This window comes from Dunckerocampus dactyliophorus, chromosome 10, assembly GCF_027744805.1.
Source record: "Dunckerocampus dactyliophorus isolate RoL2022-P2 chromosome 10, RoL_Ddac_1.1, whole genome shotgun sequence".
Classification (NCBI taxonomy): Eukaryota; Metazoa; Chordata; class Actinopteri; order Syngnathiformes; family Syngnathidae; genus Dunckerocampus; species Dunckerocampus dactyliophorus.
The window spans coordinates 17,133,479-17,147,347 of NC_072828.1; the positions used below are offsets into that span (position 1 = coordinate 17,133,479).

The 13,869-nt window shown below is 40.1% G+C and overlaps 1 protein-coding gene across 2 annotated transcripts in view; it reads left to right on the top strand.

Annotated features, from left to right (window-relative positions):
• Positions 1-210: 210 nt before the first annotated feature.
• The window catches only part of osbpl9 (oxysterol binding protein-like 9), a 51,695-nt gene continuing 38,036 nt past the window's right edge, over positions 211-13,869 (top strand). For both annotated transcript variants that reach the window (XM_054788974.1, XM_054788975.1), the window contains exons 1-3: positions 211-334; positions 3,290-3,340; positions 9,846-9,924. In XM_054788974.1, the coding sequence (XP_054644949.1) occupies positions 224-334; positions 3,290-3,340; positions 9,846-9,924 (241 nt within the window). In that variant the 5' untranslated portion in view covers positions 211-223. The remainder of the gene's footprint in view (positions 335-3,289; positions 3,341-9,845; positions 9,925-13,869) is intronic.

Consider the following 13,869-nt stretch of genomic DNA (forward strand, 5'->3'; position numbering starts at 1 on the left):
AATGTTTTTGTATATCAAAGAAATAGGTAACCTGTGGAAAAAAACTTGCTAGAATAATAAGTATATTAATACTATTTGATTTAATAAATAATACATTTATGTTCCCGAAATTGGGACATCTTTTGAAACTTTCTGCAATCAACTTTATGACATTAACCATGTAATTACTCATGACGTCACCACGCAGCCTATCCGACTCCTCCCCATCGTCCCTACGGTAAAGATGGCGTCCATCATGGAAGGACCACTGAGCAAGTGGACCAACGTCATGAAAGGTTGGCAGTATCGCTGGTTTGTGTTGGACTATAATGCCGGCCTGCTGTCTTACTACACGGTACGTTGTTTTCCACAGGTTGATAAAACTAAATTGTTCCGTTAATGTGGTTAGAAGTTATCGGTGCTTGCGATGAGGGCCTTGGTGTTTGTCAGGAGTTGGGGAGTCTCGGGCACCCAACAGGCGAATCTGCTGTGTGACGGATCCTCACATGGACGAATCACATTGCTGCCTGAAGTGTAGCTGGCCAATCGACTGGCAGTATGTACCTCGGTGCTTCCGCTTAGCATTCCTGCCAGAAAAAGCTAAGCCAAAACACCTTTAACACATCCTTTACATTTACACTTAACTGTTTTAGGTGACAGCGAGACAGAATTATGTACTTTGTCAAGACTAATTATCGATATGTGACAGCATTAAGCTCGCTAGTTGTGGGAGTACAGAGCTAAAAAGACAGTGGGAGGAGTCGGTTGCTAATGTTAGTTGTTAGTTTAGTATAATACCATGACAAAGACTAACGCCCTCGTAGGCAAACTATCAAATGCTTCATCATGACACACGTTGGCAACTGCGTGTCAATTACATTTCCACTTGGAACAATTTTGGTTATGTAAATTATATTCTAAAGCAAGGTTTTTGAAAGTGTGGCACTGTAGCCTACACACAGAGGATCTGGAGCCTATTTTATGTTATTTGCGCTCATCTCATAGTCAATTTACTTTGGTGGTGTTTGTTTTCCAAACAATGCACACGCTTGTGTGAATTGGTCACGTGTGTAAATAGCAGCGGATGGCATACACGATAGATAGATATTTTATTCATCTTGAAGAGAAATTCACATTTCCAGCAGCTCTGCAAAAGTGTCACAGTAAACTTAATCACTTAAAAATAAAGCAAACAAGGCAAGATAGGAGAGACAAGAAAAATAAACAAAAAAAATGGAATAACAATAAATAAATACGTAACAGTCAGCTCCATAAATGTTGGGACAGCAACACAATTTCCATCTTTTGAGCGCTAAACACCACCACAATGGATTTGAAATGAAACAAGCAAGATGTGATTTAACTGCAGACTTTCAGCTTTAATTTGAGGCTATTTACATCCAAATCAGGTGAACAGTGTAGGAATAAGAGTTTGTATACAATGGGTTCAGTACACTTGTGTATAGATGACTGCAAGAGCACTGTGCAGAATGCTCAATGAGGTAAAAAAAAAAAAAAAAAACAACCTTCATTGAAGTTCAAAAGAGGATGGGCGTTGCAACAGGACAATGATCCAAAACACTGAAGAAAATCAACAACAGAGTGGCTTCAGAAGAAGAAAATAAGTGTTCTCAAGTGGCCAAGTCAAAGTCCTCACCTCAACATGATTGAGATGCTATGGCATGACCTCAAGAGGGCTATGCACACCAGACATCCCAGGAATGTTGCTGAACTGTTTTGTAAAGAGAAATGGTCCAAAATCCATCCTGATCGTCTGATTGCGACTGCAGGAACATTGCTGCCTGAAGTGTAGCTGACCAATCGAGTGGCAGTATGTACCCCCGTGCTTCCGCTTAGCATTCCTGCTAGAAAAAGCTGAGCCAAAACACCTTTTAACACATCCTTTACATTTACACTTAACTGTTTTAGGTGACAGCGAGACAGAATTATGTACGTTGTCAAGACTAATTATCGATATGTGACAGCATTAAGCTCGCTAGTTGTGTGAGTATGGAGCTAAAAAGACAGTGGGAGGAGTCGGCTGCTACTGTTAGTTGTTAGGTTAGTATAATACCTTGACAATGACTAACGGCCTCGTAGGCAAACAGTATCATCTGCTTCATCATGACACACACTTGCAACTGCGTGTCAATTACATTTCTACTTGGAACAATTTTGGTTGTGTAAGTTGAAGTTCAAAAGAGGATGAGTGTTGCAACAGGACAATGATCCAAAACACAGAATGGCTTCAGAAGAAGAAAATACGTGTCCTCACCTCAACCTGATTGAGATGCTGTGGCATGCCCTCGAGAGCTATACACACCAGACATCTCAGGAATCTTGCTAAACTGTTTTGTAAAGAGAAATGGTGCAAAATCCAACTGCAACTACAGGAACGGTTTGGTTGAGGTTATTGCTGCCAAAGGAGGGTCAAACAGTCATTAAATCCTTGGGTTCACGTACTTTTACCTGCCTGTCCTGCGAGTGATAACATGTTAACATATAAAAACATATAATTGGTGTGGAATTAGTTTAAGCAGACTGTGTGTTCGTTTATTCTTATGATTTAGATGATCCGACTACATTTTATTACCAATTTTTATGCAGAAATGTAAGAAATTGCAAAGGGTTAATGTGCTTTTCCCTCCCACAGTATGTGGGACAAATGGGACAAATTAAATTAATGGAAATCAAACTATGGGAAAAGTTTGGAGAATAATTGCATTGTGTAGTCATCTTCAGTACAAATGATTTTTTTACAGAACTTTTGTATTTTATTTTACTTTCTCATGTGAAGGCTGAGATGCCATTTTTAGTCTTTTCCTTACAGGAATACATGTATACTTTGTTGTGCCTTAAGATGCCTTTCTGTCTTTTCGCTGTTTTGTATTTTGTTTATTCTTCAACTAATTTCCCTACTATAATTACACAGAGGGAAAATCACAAGGACGTTCATTTTATCACACCAACTACTCACAGTTCAGTCCATCTCGTGAAATGTAACATCTGTGCAAACTTATTATAGCTTCTGTACATGCATTGGTGCGAAGTGCAGCTAATCCACACAAAAAGACTTTTCCACATTTCCTTGTGATTACTAGACAAGAGACCTTGCCTCTTAGCTATGGCGAACTGGAATCACGAGAATGCCTAATGGAAAAGGAACAGTGGTCTGGTGTTAAGTTTGTGGTTGCCCTTCTGCACACACTCGCACCCAGTAATTGCTAGGAATTCAACCTCAGGAAAAGGTCGTGCATTACGTTTACCCGGTCCTGTTTGTTTATACTGATTTTGTTCTGTTGCTTTTCAGTCAAAGGACAAAATGATGCGGGGGTCCAGAAGAGGATGTGTGCGACTCAGGGTAAGATTCTCAGGGTGGCCTTTGTTCACCTCATGAATGAAATGAATACGGCGTATAATACACTACACTGCTTCACATGAAAGCAGTGGTGCAGTGGTTAATATGGGCTTTCTCCCACAGCCCAAAAACATGCATGTCAGTAGTGTTTCCCACAGGGCTGTATTCTAACTGTGGCGGGGGGTGTGGGTGTTGCCATACAGTGCCATTGTCTAATTTGCATAATTGCCACACATGCACTTAATTTTTATGGTGGAGTCCCATATGTAGGGATGTCCCAATTTGATATTGATATCGGATATTGGGTCGATATTAGCCAAAAAAAAAAAAACAACAACAGAGGATCGGATTATATCGGCCTGCATGTAAAATCGCTGATATTGGCACTCAGATACAAGCAGTCGATTCCAGACTACGCCCCAGCGTATATATCCATCAGCGGCCGACTATAGCCCACTTGATCACAACAATAGCACATGCTAACGTGTTAAATTAGCAAGGAGTAGGAGTGATTTTTTATTAATGTCCGAAAAAGACATTGCACCTGAGTGCCACGAAGGAAAAGGTCTCACAGGGCTCCAGACTAACTTTTTTTTACTCGGAGCACAGTGGCCCCTAAATTAAAAATTTTAGGAGCACAAGCAGAAGACGTAGGAGCGCACACCGAAATCGACTTCCTCTTATTTTCACTGCATTACTGAAAAATACTGTTAGCTCCAATAACCCCCTCTTTTCCCACACATCGGCCCACCTTCTTCTTCTGCCAGTGCCTACTAAAATAATGTCTGGGATTGAAAAAAGGAAAGCGAGAAAACACTCTCTAAGGTTAATTGGGGGCTGGGATAGGCTGCAGCTCACCCGTGACCCTAATGAGGACAAGTGGTATCGAAAATACATGAATGGATGGATGCTTCATTGGGGTCTTCCAGTGTAAAAATTGTGCCAGACAAATCATGCAAGCTTACCTGTGGTGACACCTGATTTTAAAAAGAAAAAAAAGACCACAAGTTGTAATGTGATACAAATAATAATTATAAAATGAGAATCAAGGCATAAGGACTGTCTGGCACTCCAGACACTGATCTTGATACACTTTTCCAGTGACGTGTGCTTTCACTGTGATCAGCAGAGACGGATTACTCTTTACAACTCAAACTTTCCAACCAAATATACCCTCATTTGAATACTAAAAATACACCTTCGGCTAAAGCCAGTATTCTGTGCACGTGATACAGCCGTTAAGCAAATTACAGTTTCTTCGTTATGAGAGTATCGTCCTGACAGTGAACTTTTCAAAAACACACAAACAAAAGCTCCTGTATTTACTACATTGTTTCCTGTTAAATGTGCCTTAAGACATCACAGACTGGAGGTATTTCTTCTTATTTACACTCATCCAAAAGTTTGGGGCTGGACGGGAGTGTATGGCAAATGTTTTGCCCTGTTTAGTATTTCATTGCAAATATTAGACATTTAACAAGCTTATGCAGTGTGAGAGCTATAGTTTGTGCAGCTCATGGTACCTTTTTCATGGTACCTTTTCATTGAGTAAACTCACCCATGTTTTCAATACGTTGTTATAGCCACTAGATGGCAGCCGTTTCTTGCACTTCATCATTTCTTGACATTAAAAGAAAAATGATCATTCTGTCCAGAGTTATGTCTGCTTTGTGGTGGACCTGCATACATTTTTAACAAATGTGGAACGTGCCTATTTAGCAGACACAGTGGTGTGAAAGTGCTTGCACCCTTCCTGATTTATTTTTTATTTTATTTTTTTTGCATGTTGGTCACACTTAAATATTTCAGATTATCAAACAAATGTATATATTAGTCAATGACAACACAACTGAAACCAACATTTTTAAATGAAAGTTTTTATTAAGGGAGAAAATAAAAACAAACCTACATCGCCCGTTAAAACATAATTGAACTGCGATTAAGTGAGATCTCTGGAAATCAGGGGTTCGCCTCGGATATTTCCCCCTGAAGCTGTGGTGGTGGGCTGCATTGGACCGCCGCTGCTACGCATGCTATTTTTTTTCAATTATTATGACAACAATTTTAATGACTTACAGTATTTAACTTATTTAACGTTTTTCAACAACCACCAGAACATGAACGGAGAACATTGCAAAACTGTTAATTTAATGGCAAAGTTGCTGAGAGCACTTAAATTGAGTCTAGAATGTCGAGCTTCCTTTTGTGACCTGACCTATTTAGTGGAATTGTACTTATGTGACTACGAGTTCAAAAGTACAACATTTTGTACGAGTTGACACAAAACTACATTTTATTTGGTGTCTGTTTTAGGGAAATACGAATACATGGGAAATACATTTTCAATAATATATTTGCAGTTAAAAATAACACAATTAACAAAATAACAATTTAATATTTTTGTGTTAGAAATCTGTCCTGTACAAACAGTATAAATTCAGTGTCCAGGTTTATAATTGCACAGGCGTATCCAACTTGCAGCACTATTAAAGCTACTTTTGACAAAAAGAAAGGAGAGGTGATTTCTTTGTGTTTTATGCATTTAACATTTAAATTGCACTTTACAGTATTCACAAAGCACATCTCTACTCACGGTGCTCATTTGTCATTAAATGCCGGTGTCATGTTTGAATAGAACACTTACAAAAACAGTAAGAGGTGAAGCAAATATTCACTCAACATCAGCTGGTGGGCTACTGCTAGCATACGAATTACCTGTTGAAGACCCCTGTGATAGCATCATTGTCTTGAAGCTGGACACACTGCACTGTGTTTCTGTTGAACAACTTAGACACACAACTAGTGTTTTGAAGACAAGCCATAAGTATTATGACAAGAGAGCAAGATTTTTAAGTGACACTTTAAAAGACTAACTTCGCACGAACGTGATAGCCACTTGTGCTGTAGCTCACCCATGGGACAAAAACGAGCTAGCTAACTGCCACCCAGGCAAAATGTGGAATGAGATTGAAACGTGAGCGATAACACGCGCTGGCATAGATAAAATTAAGTCTGTGAGAAGCTGTCATCAATTGACAACACTTTTTACGGGCTATTTTTCATTCTCTCGATAATCGGAAACAAAAATGAACATCATCATAAGGTACTTTTATCTGATCGCACATACACAAGCATGCGTTTACCAAAATAAAGAGCAGTGAAACTTTTTTTATATATTTTAAATTGTTTTCAAACTCATTGTGGTCAATGTGTGCGTAAATAATAATCTACATATGTATCTATATAGCATATACATCCATTTATACACTAAATTGCTTAACATTGTCTCCAAGTTTTAAAAAAAATAATAATTTTTAAGGTGTGGTGGCTTTTATTTGGTAATGGTGGTGTGCCATGATCAATTACATGCGGAAACCCTGTTTATAAAGCCATGTGTCAAAGCTTTGGTACTCCAGCGAACCACAGTGAGAGCCATTATCCACAAATGGCGAAAACATCAAACAGTGGTGAACCTTCCCAGGAGTGACCCGCCAACCAAAATTACCCCAAGAGCGCAGCGACGACTCACTCAAGAGGTCACAAAAGACCCCACAACAACATCCAAAGAACTGCCGGCCTCACTTGCCTCAGTTGTTCATGACTCCACTATAAGGAAGACGCTGGGCAAAAACGGCCTGCATGGCAGAGTTCCAAGACGAAGACCACTGCTGAGCCAAAAATATTAAGGCTCTTCTCAATTTTGACAGAAAACATCTTGATGATCCTCAAGACCGTTGCTAAAATACTAGTTGTTGAACTTTTTGGAAAGTTTGTGTCCCATTGCATTTAGTAACGACGCATTTCAGAAAACATCATACCAAGAGTAAAATATGGTGGATTTTGTGACCCCAAAATGCTACCATTTGTTGCAACAGTGGGCTTTGAGCATTTTTTTGTTCTCTCACCATCCTCCTCACTGAGCATGGTGGCAAAATAAACTTGCGTCCTCGTCCAGGCTTGTTTACCACTGTTCCAGTGGTTTTAAACTTGTGATACCTCTGACAGTAGGTATGGGCAGGTGTAGGTGAATGGCTATTTTCTTGTAGCCATTGCCTGACTTGTGAAGGTCGACGCATATCTGCCTTACTTGAATGGTGTGTTGCTTTTTCTTTCCCATGTTGAAGAGTGGATAAGAGAAATGGCTTCTGTGTCACGTCATACTTATACCCCAAAGAAACATGAAGTAATGAATTGCTGATTAAATGTTCCTCGAAACTCTGATCAACTTTGTAAACTACTGAAGTGACAGAAATACTTCAATTCCATTTATTTCATAGGAATTGTTAAGGGTGCCGATAATTGTGGGATAGGTCATTTTATAGAAATAATTATTTCTTGGTCTGGGATTTTTAAAAATATTTTATTAAAATTAACTTGAGATGGTTATATTTTTCTCCAATTTTCAGTATGGTCCTATATTTTTTAGGAAAAAAAATACAATTATTAGAAGCTAAAGAACAAATCTTAATGAGGGGTGCCAATTATGGAGGGCGCTGTATATCAAACATGTCTAAAACCATAATAGTACTACAAACATTAAACAGAGGATCAACTGTCATAGAACACCTGACATGAGCAGTATTATTTGAGACCCGGGCTTAACATATTCATTTTCACGTAACATGGTTCTCTATAATGTATGAGATGCGTGGTTGTAGACCTGCTGCATGTGTAACTGGTCTTAAGACAACCTCAAATGGGCACTACGGAAATAAAATTGACATTGACTTGATTTGACATACAAGATAGCTTGTTTGTTTTTTGTTTTTGTTTTTGTTTTTTTGAAAATGTACATAATTTTGCCTCAATTTGCGCACATTTTCCGATTAGCGTACTACACTGTGAGAGTCACACAGTGTTCTTAATGTATTTTTAATGACAAAACATCTTTAACATCCTATTAGCTTGCCACCACATGGAAACAGGAAGCGACATCGCCTGTTTATGATGTCATCAGCAGTTGTCATCATTGTCTTCAGCAGAAAATATTTCAAATTGTTTTATGTATGTAAAATTATGCTTGCAAAACCGTAAAAGTGTTTAAATGTTTCGTGTTCATATTTTTGGCTTTCTGGAAGAGATTGACTTACATGGCCTTGCATTATTTCTTATGAGGAAAATTTCTTTGGCAAACCAAGAGTCCGCTGTACTGTAATATGAAGTGTTGCTGAAACGTGAGGGATGTCTTCACTTTCGTGGGATACTTGACCAGTCTGGTGGAAGTCATCAATTTATGATCACTTTGTTGTTGTTGTTTTGTTTTTTTTGTATTAAAAAGTAGGAATGTCCCGATCCTATCTTCAGAATCAGTATCAGCTGCCGATCTGCTGTATTTTGAAGTTTGGATAAAATCGGCTTCTGCCACAAGATCGGGCCGTTCCAGTTGCTGTATAACGTTTGCAACTCTGGGCCACTCTCCAATGCGCCTCAAAGCTGGTTGCTACTTGACTCCCGCTACCCGCAAGAAGAAAACGCAACACCACCATGCAGACGTGTCCGCGGTGTACCGTGTTGAAGATATTTAGCTCCGTAGCTACAGCAGTAGTTCCCTCTCACTGTGCCAGAACGGCTGTGTCATGGTACGGGGAGCTTGCACGGGAAGTGCCGCTCTAACCACTGTTTTTTTTTTTTTTGGAGGGGGGGTTGTACTCGGCACTGTCAATAAATTACTATTTTGTGAAGAGACTTTGTTACAAAAATGTCATATATTCTAAATCACACCACAAATTGATCTATAACCATGTCAAATGATTAGTCCTACCCTAAAAGTATTTTGCACGCCCAATATGTCCAATTTTATCTTTGGATTAGGGGCCTGACTCAGGCCTGACGTTTGTTACAAAAGCCAAACAATGTTGTTGGTCATGCTGTGTAATAAGGTACATTCAGCAATACTTTGGTTGCATTGTTTTTAATGCTTTGAAGAGCTATTTTCATAATCATTTCCAATTCCACAAATCCATGTTTGTATCATAAGAATACTATTTAAAAAAAATTAAATTTAAATTAAAAAAAAAAAAAAAAAAAAAGGGATCGGAAGCCAAAAAATGTGGATCAGGACATTCCTATTAAAAGGCTGTGTGTCACGTGCCCAGTAAGGTTTGCTTCGGACAGCTCGCCAGCAGCAGTCTTGTTTCTCTGCAGTCCTTTTTAATCTGTTTGCTGCTTGTCCCTTGTGTGTCTGTTGCTCTCCTTCCCTCCCTGCTTTTCTCCTCCTTTTGCCTTCCCAAATCCCACCTCCTCTTCACTCTCCCACATTTGCTCCAAAAGGCTGTGCTTGTGTATGTGACTCGAACAGGGGTTTTGTGTGCGTGCGTGAGAGACATATATGTCAGGAAGAGATGAGTTCTTTTTGAAGGTTCTGAGGTTGGAGCCAAGGTAATTTTACACAGGCAAAAGAAGGAAGAGGAAAGTAACAAAGTGGAGTATGACGTGTCCCTCTGACTGCCTGATTTCCACCCTCTCTCTCTTTCTCCTCACTCTCTCTGTCGCTCTTCCTCTTGCCCAGGGCGCTGTAATCGGCATCGATGACGAGGACGACAGTACATTCACCATCACTGTGGACCAGAAGACTTTCCATTTCCAAGGTGAGCTGACCCTCCTTTTTAATTTAGCCAGCTCTCTGTGGTCTCTCTTCCCACCATCACTGCTGGTCATTTTCTCTCTCTCTCTCTCTCTCTCTCTCCTCTCTCGTTCTCCCTCTCTCGTTGTCTCTCTCTCCCTGCTCTTATCCTCCCCACCTTTTCAAAGACTTGGATCAGCCTCGTCCATGCCAGGAAACATGCACATGAGTCAAAGTGTGCTGTGCGCAAATGTAACTTTTTCTTCTGTCTAATGGAATGTTACCTAGCTTCACGAAGTTTGAGTGACACAAAGAAATGCGTGCTGCAGCCCGCTAAATAGATTCCCAGAACAGCAAACAAGGAAGGAATCTGTTTTTCTCAGCACTCCTGACTGCGGATAGCACGAAGATTGCCGCTTGTGTGTTTCTGCAGCTGCGCCTCTGGGAATAATAATGGAATACTGCTGAGCTGGAAGCTGAGCTCAGGTCTCTGTCGGCCGCTGCCTGTCCTCGTCCTTCACTACAACCCTGTTTCTGCTTGCATTGTAACAACCAGTCAGTCCATCCATTGGGACAAGATTGTCTCTCTCCCCCCCACACCTCTTAGCCGTGCCAACCTGTCCCTCTTTGTTAGTTTGTTTTTTGTCTTTTACATCATCCCGCCAGGTTTTGACCTAGCCTCAATCCTTCATCTCTGTTCTTCCATCTCCCCCATCGGTATAAATTTTTCCCTCCTCACTGCCAAACATATCATCACCAGCATCCACCCGCCCTCAGCTCATCCTCAAGGGTCATCTGCCACACTCCATGAGCGTCCCGCCCCTCTCACCACCTCCATGCCCTCTCCCATGTCTGTGTTCCGAAGCTGTATGCTGTGGTTCTACAAACGGAAGGGTAAGGAGAAAAACGCCCCTTGGCTGACATGCATGTCAAGTTCAGAGAGAAGCGGAGGTGGCATTGATTACTTGTCGTCTGAGATTTACGGTTTAGGCGGAGCATTGTATTCTGTTTGCTTGGGCGTGTTGGTTTTGTTATTGCGGCTCAAGGACGCTGTGGAAGGTAGATTGTTGAGTCAGGTGTGATGGACAGGTGTCTGCAATCTCTCATATCAGCCCATTGTTGGCACAGTGTGAAAGTATGACTATGCTAACATAGCATGCCCTCCCCTGTTTAGACATTTTCCGGGTTATGTGTGAACAGCAATGTGTAAAATTGGGAATGACATCAGGTTCTTATCATAGTCTGGAATTCTCATAGGCAAAGTTTGTGCATTATCAAGGTGCAGCATAGTGTTTTGGGTGTCATTCAGTTAAAATAACTGACATTTTGGAAGTCTGTGGCAAGCAATACTGTACTTGTTTTTTTTTTGTATCTATGTGATTTGTAGGACTGCAGGTATAAGTTTCTCAACACAGAATATAAGATGACTTTTTCAGGCTTTTTTGAAGAGCTATTGTATATTTGGGTCATCACAGCCATAAATAAATTGATCCTCAAGTTTTTTCTTAATTGCGCGGATTAATCGCTTCCTTGAGAGAAGTTGCCAAAATGGGCTGCATTGCTTGGCAGTAACCAGCAAAGGTGCTGTTGATTTAGTCTCAACTATTTTGCGACGTCTGAGAGAGAAGACGTTTTAAAAAGAATAAACAAGTAAGTGTTTATTTTGGAAACCGGGGTTGCACGATATAAACAATATACAATACAAATGAAATACAGTCATGACCAAAAATATTGGCATGTTTTTTTTGTCCAAAGATACCAATGTTTTTGGCCATGCCTGTATGGAATACAACCAAATCAGCCTGGTTTATACAGCCATGGCCAAAACATTGGCATCTTTGGCATGCCAGTGACTGTAAATTTGGTGTATGATAGGGCAATAGAATTCAAATCTGTATCGTGATTATACGTGTTGATTACGCAACCTAGCCGTGCCCCGCAAAATTGAAAGCGACAAGGTCAACAAGGTCGACAAATACATTGTCAATGTTATGTAGCGTCCTGGCTAGCTAGCGTGACTAAAATATGTCCATCCACGGTGAATAGTAACTGGTGATGTACTTGCGACACTGCTGATGGGGATGTCATACAACTTCATTTTTAAAAATCTGAACTATCCCTTTAAGTAACTTTTATTCAAATGTAGAATTACTTCAGCTTCTGCTTGGATGTTAACAGCAGCTGTTGAACTCAGAAGAAAAAAGTTACATATCGTGAGCAAGTGGCGCTGGGAACGCAGAGTGCAAGTAGGATTGCAAGGTTTACATAAGGCACTTAATTTGCAGTTCCAATCCTGTCTTTCACACTGCCGCTTCCGTATTACGTTTATTATCATTCACAGTTGCGATGCCATAGTTCAGTGTGATAGACTTCTGACTGCTCTCTTCCCGTGAGACAGATTTTCTCTAAATGAGAAATATTGTCACGGTTTAACCTCGAGAGCTCATCACACAAAATCTTGTGACACCTCTAACTGCTAGTATTATATCCCATCTCTTCCTGCTTTGAATACGCCGACGTGGCATGTGCACTAGTTATGTTTGTTGTCGGCTAAAGGTAGCAATTTGACAAGTTTAGCTACTAAGGTTAGCCATCATTGAATGTATACCCTATTGTATCAACAGCCTCTCGGCATCTGTCACTCTCGGAAGACTATGGGTCTGCGCCTTGAGCTGGGATAGCGGGATTATGACAACTTTGTTTGTGGCTGTATAGCCCGATATGCGAGTGACAGTCACGGTTGCAGATGTAGGTGCTTGGTTTTGGTGTCTTTTCCAATGCATTTTTCGAGCCAGTCGTTTTTCGTCGGCTGACGTGTTTGTATATGCGCCACGGATATATACTTAAATACCAACAGCCGTGTGTGATAGCCACGGACGCCAAACAAAAATTTCTGACAATTTTTGTGCCGTTTAATTTGTAAAGAAAACTAGAGACATTTTTTGGACAACATGTTCTTTTACTACTAATGGTAACATATGCTAGCCGGCAGTGGCGTGCGTTATATTTTTTTTGTTTCAAAAAATACAATTTGGAGTGAGTTACATACAGCCTCTTGAGTAAGAGTCCAGGGAAAAACAGGAACTGATACAATATGTTACTACATACTTCAACAACCAAAGGAGGAGCCAGTAACCTATTTTGAAATGGTCCATTCTAAGTTATATACCAAAGAATATATTGTGATCAGGGTGTAACGATTTATTTATAATAACAATTCGATTCGTATCACTATTCGTGGTTGCCGATACGATTCAAGGGCGATATTGGTTCATTAGAACGATACGATTCAGTGACTTTTTAGCCAAAAATTCAACCAGTGTGACTGTGAAATAAATACCTGGATACTGGACAGTGCAGTACTGTAGTGTCCTAGATTCCCATCGTTTTTTTGTTAAATTATTAATAATGCTGACTTACTTAAGATTAAATTATCAGTGAGTAAAAAAAAAAAAAAAAAAAAAAAAAGAGTTAAAAATGCAATACAAAATCAGGATGAACAGAGGGTGGTATAGCTTGTCCTAATTAATTATTTACTTTAAATCGTGCAACCCAAACCTGCACTCTGCACCCAATGAGGGACATTATGCGAATTCCTCAGTAAGTGAATGTGGTATGGTATCTTCAATTAGGTGTCAAAACTTTCTCACCTGTCCGGGCCGATGGAAGCAGGGGCTTATTTTGGGGCTATTAATCCTCCTGTTCAGAGCAGCCTTTTGAAAGAACAGTGCAGCAACTAGCAAGAATACACTGACAGACGTTTTGCAGCGCACATATGTTACAAAATTTTGAAATATTTAGAATCAGGTCTCTGATTAATTCTGTCTGGTAAAAAGTGAATTTATGTCCTACCTATCTCTTATCATGTCCTGAAGCTGAGGCTTGAAGTTGGACTTAACTTTTCTGTATATGAATGAAAATATATCCGATATATGAAAACGGTGCATTTTTACGGACGTCCCCACGGCCT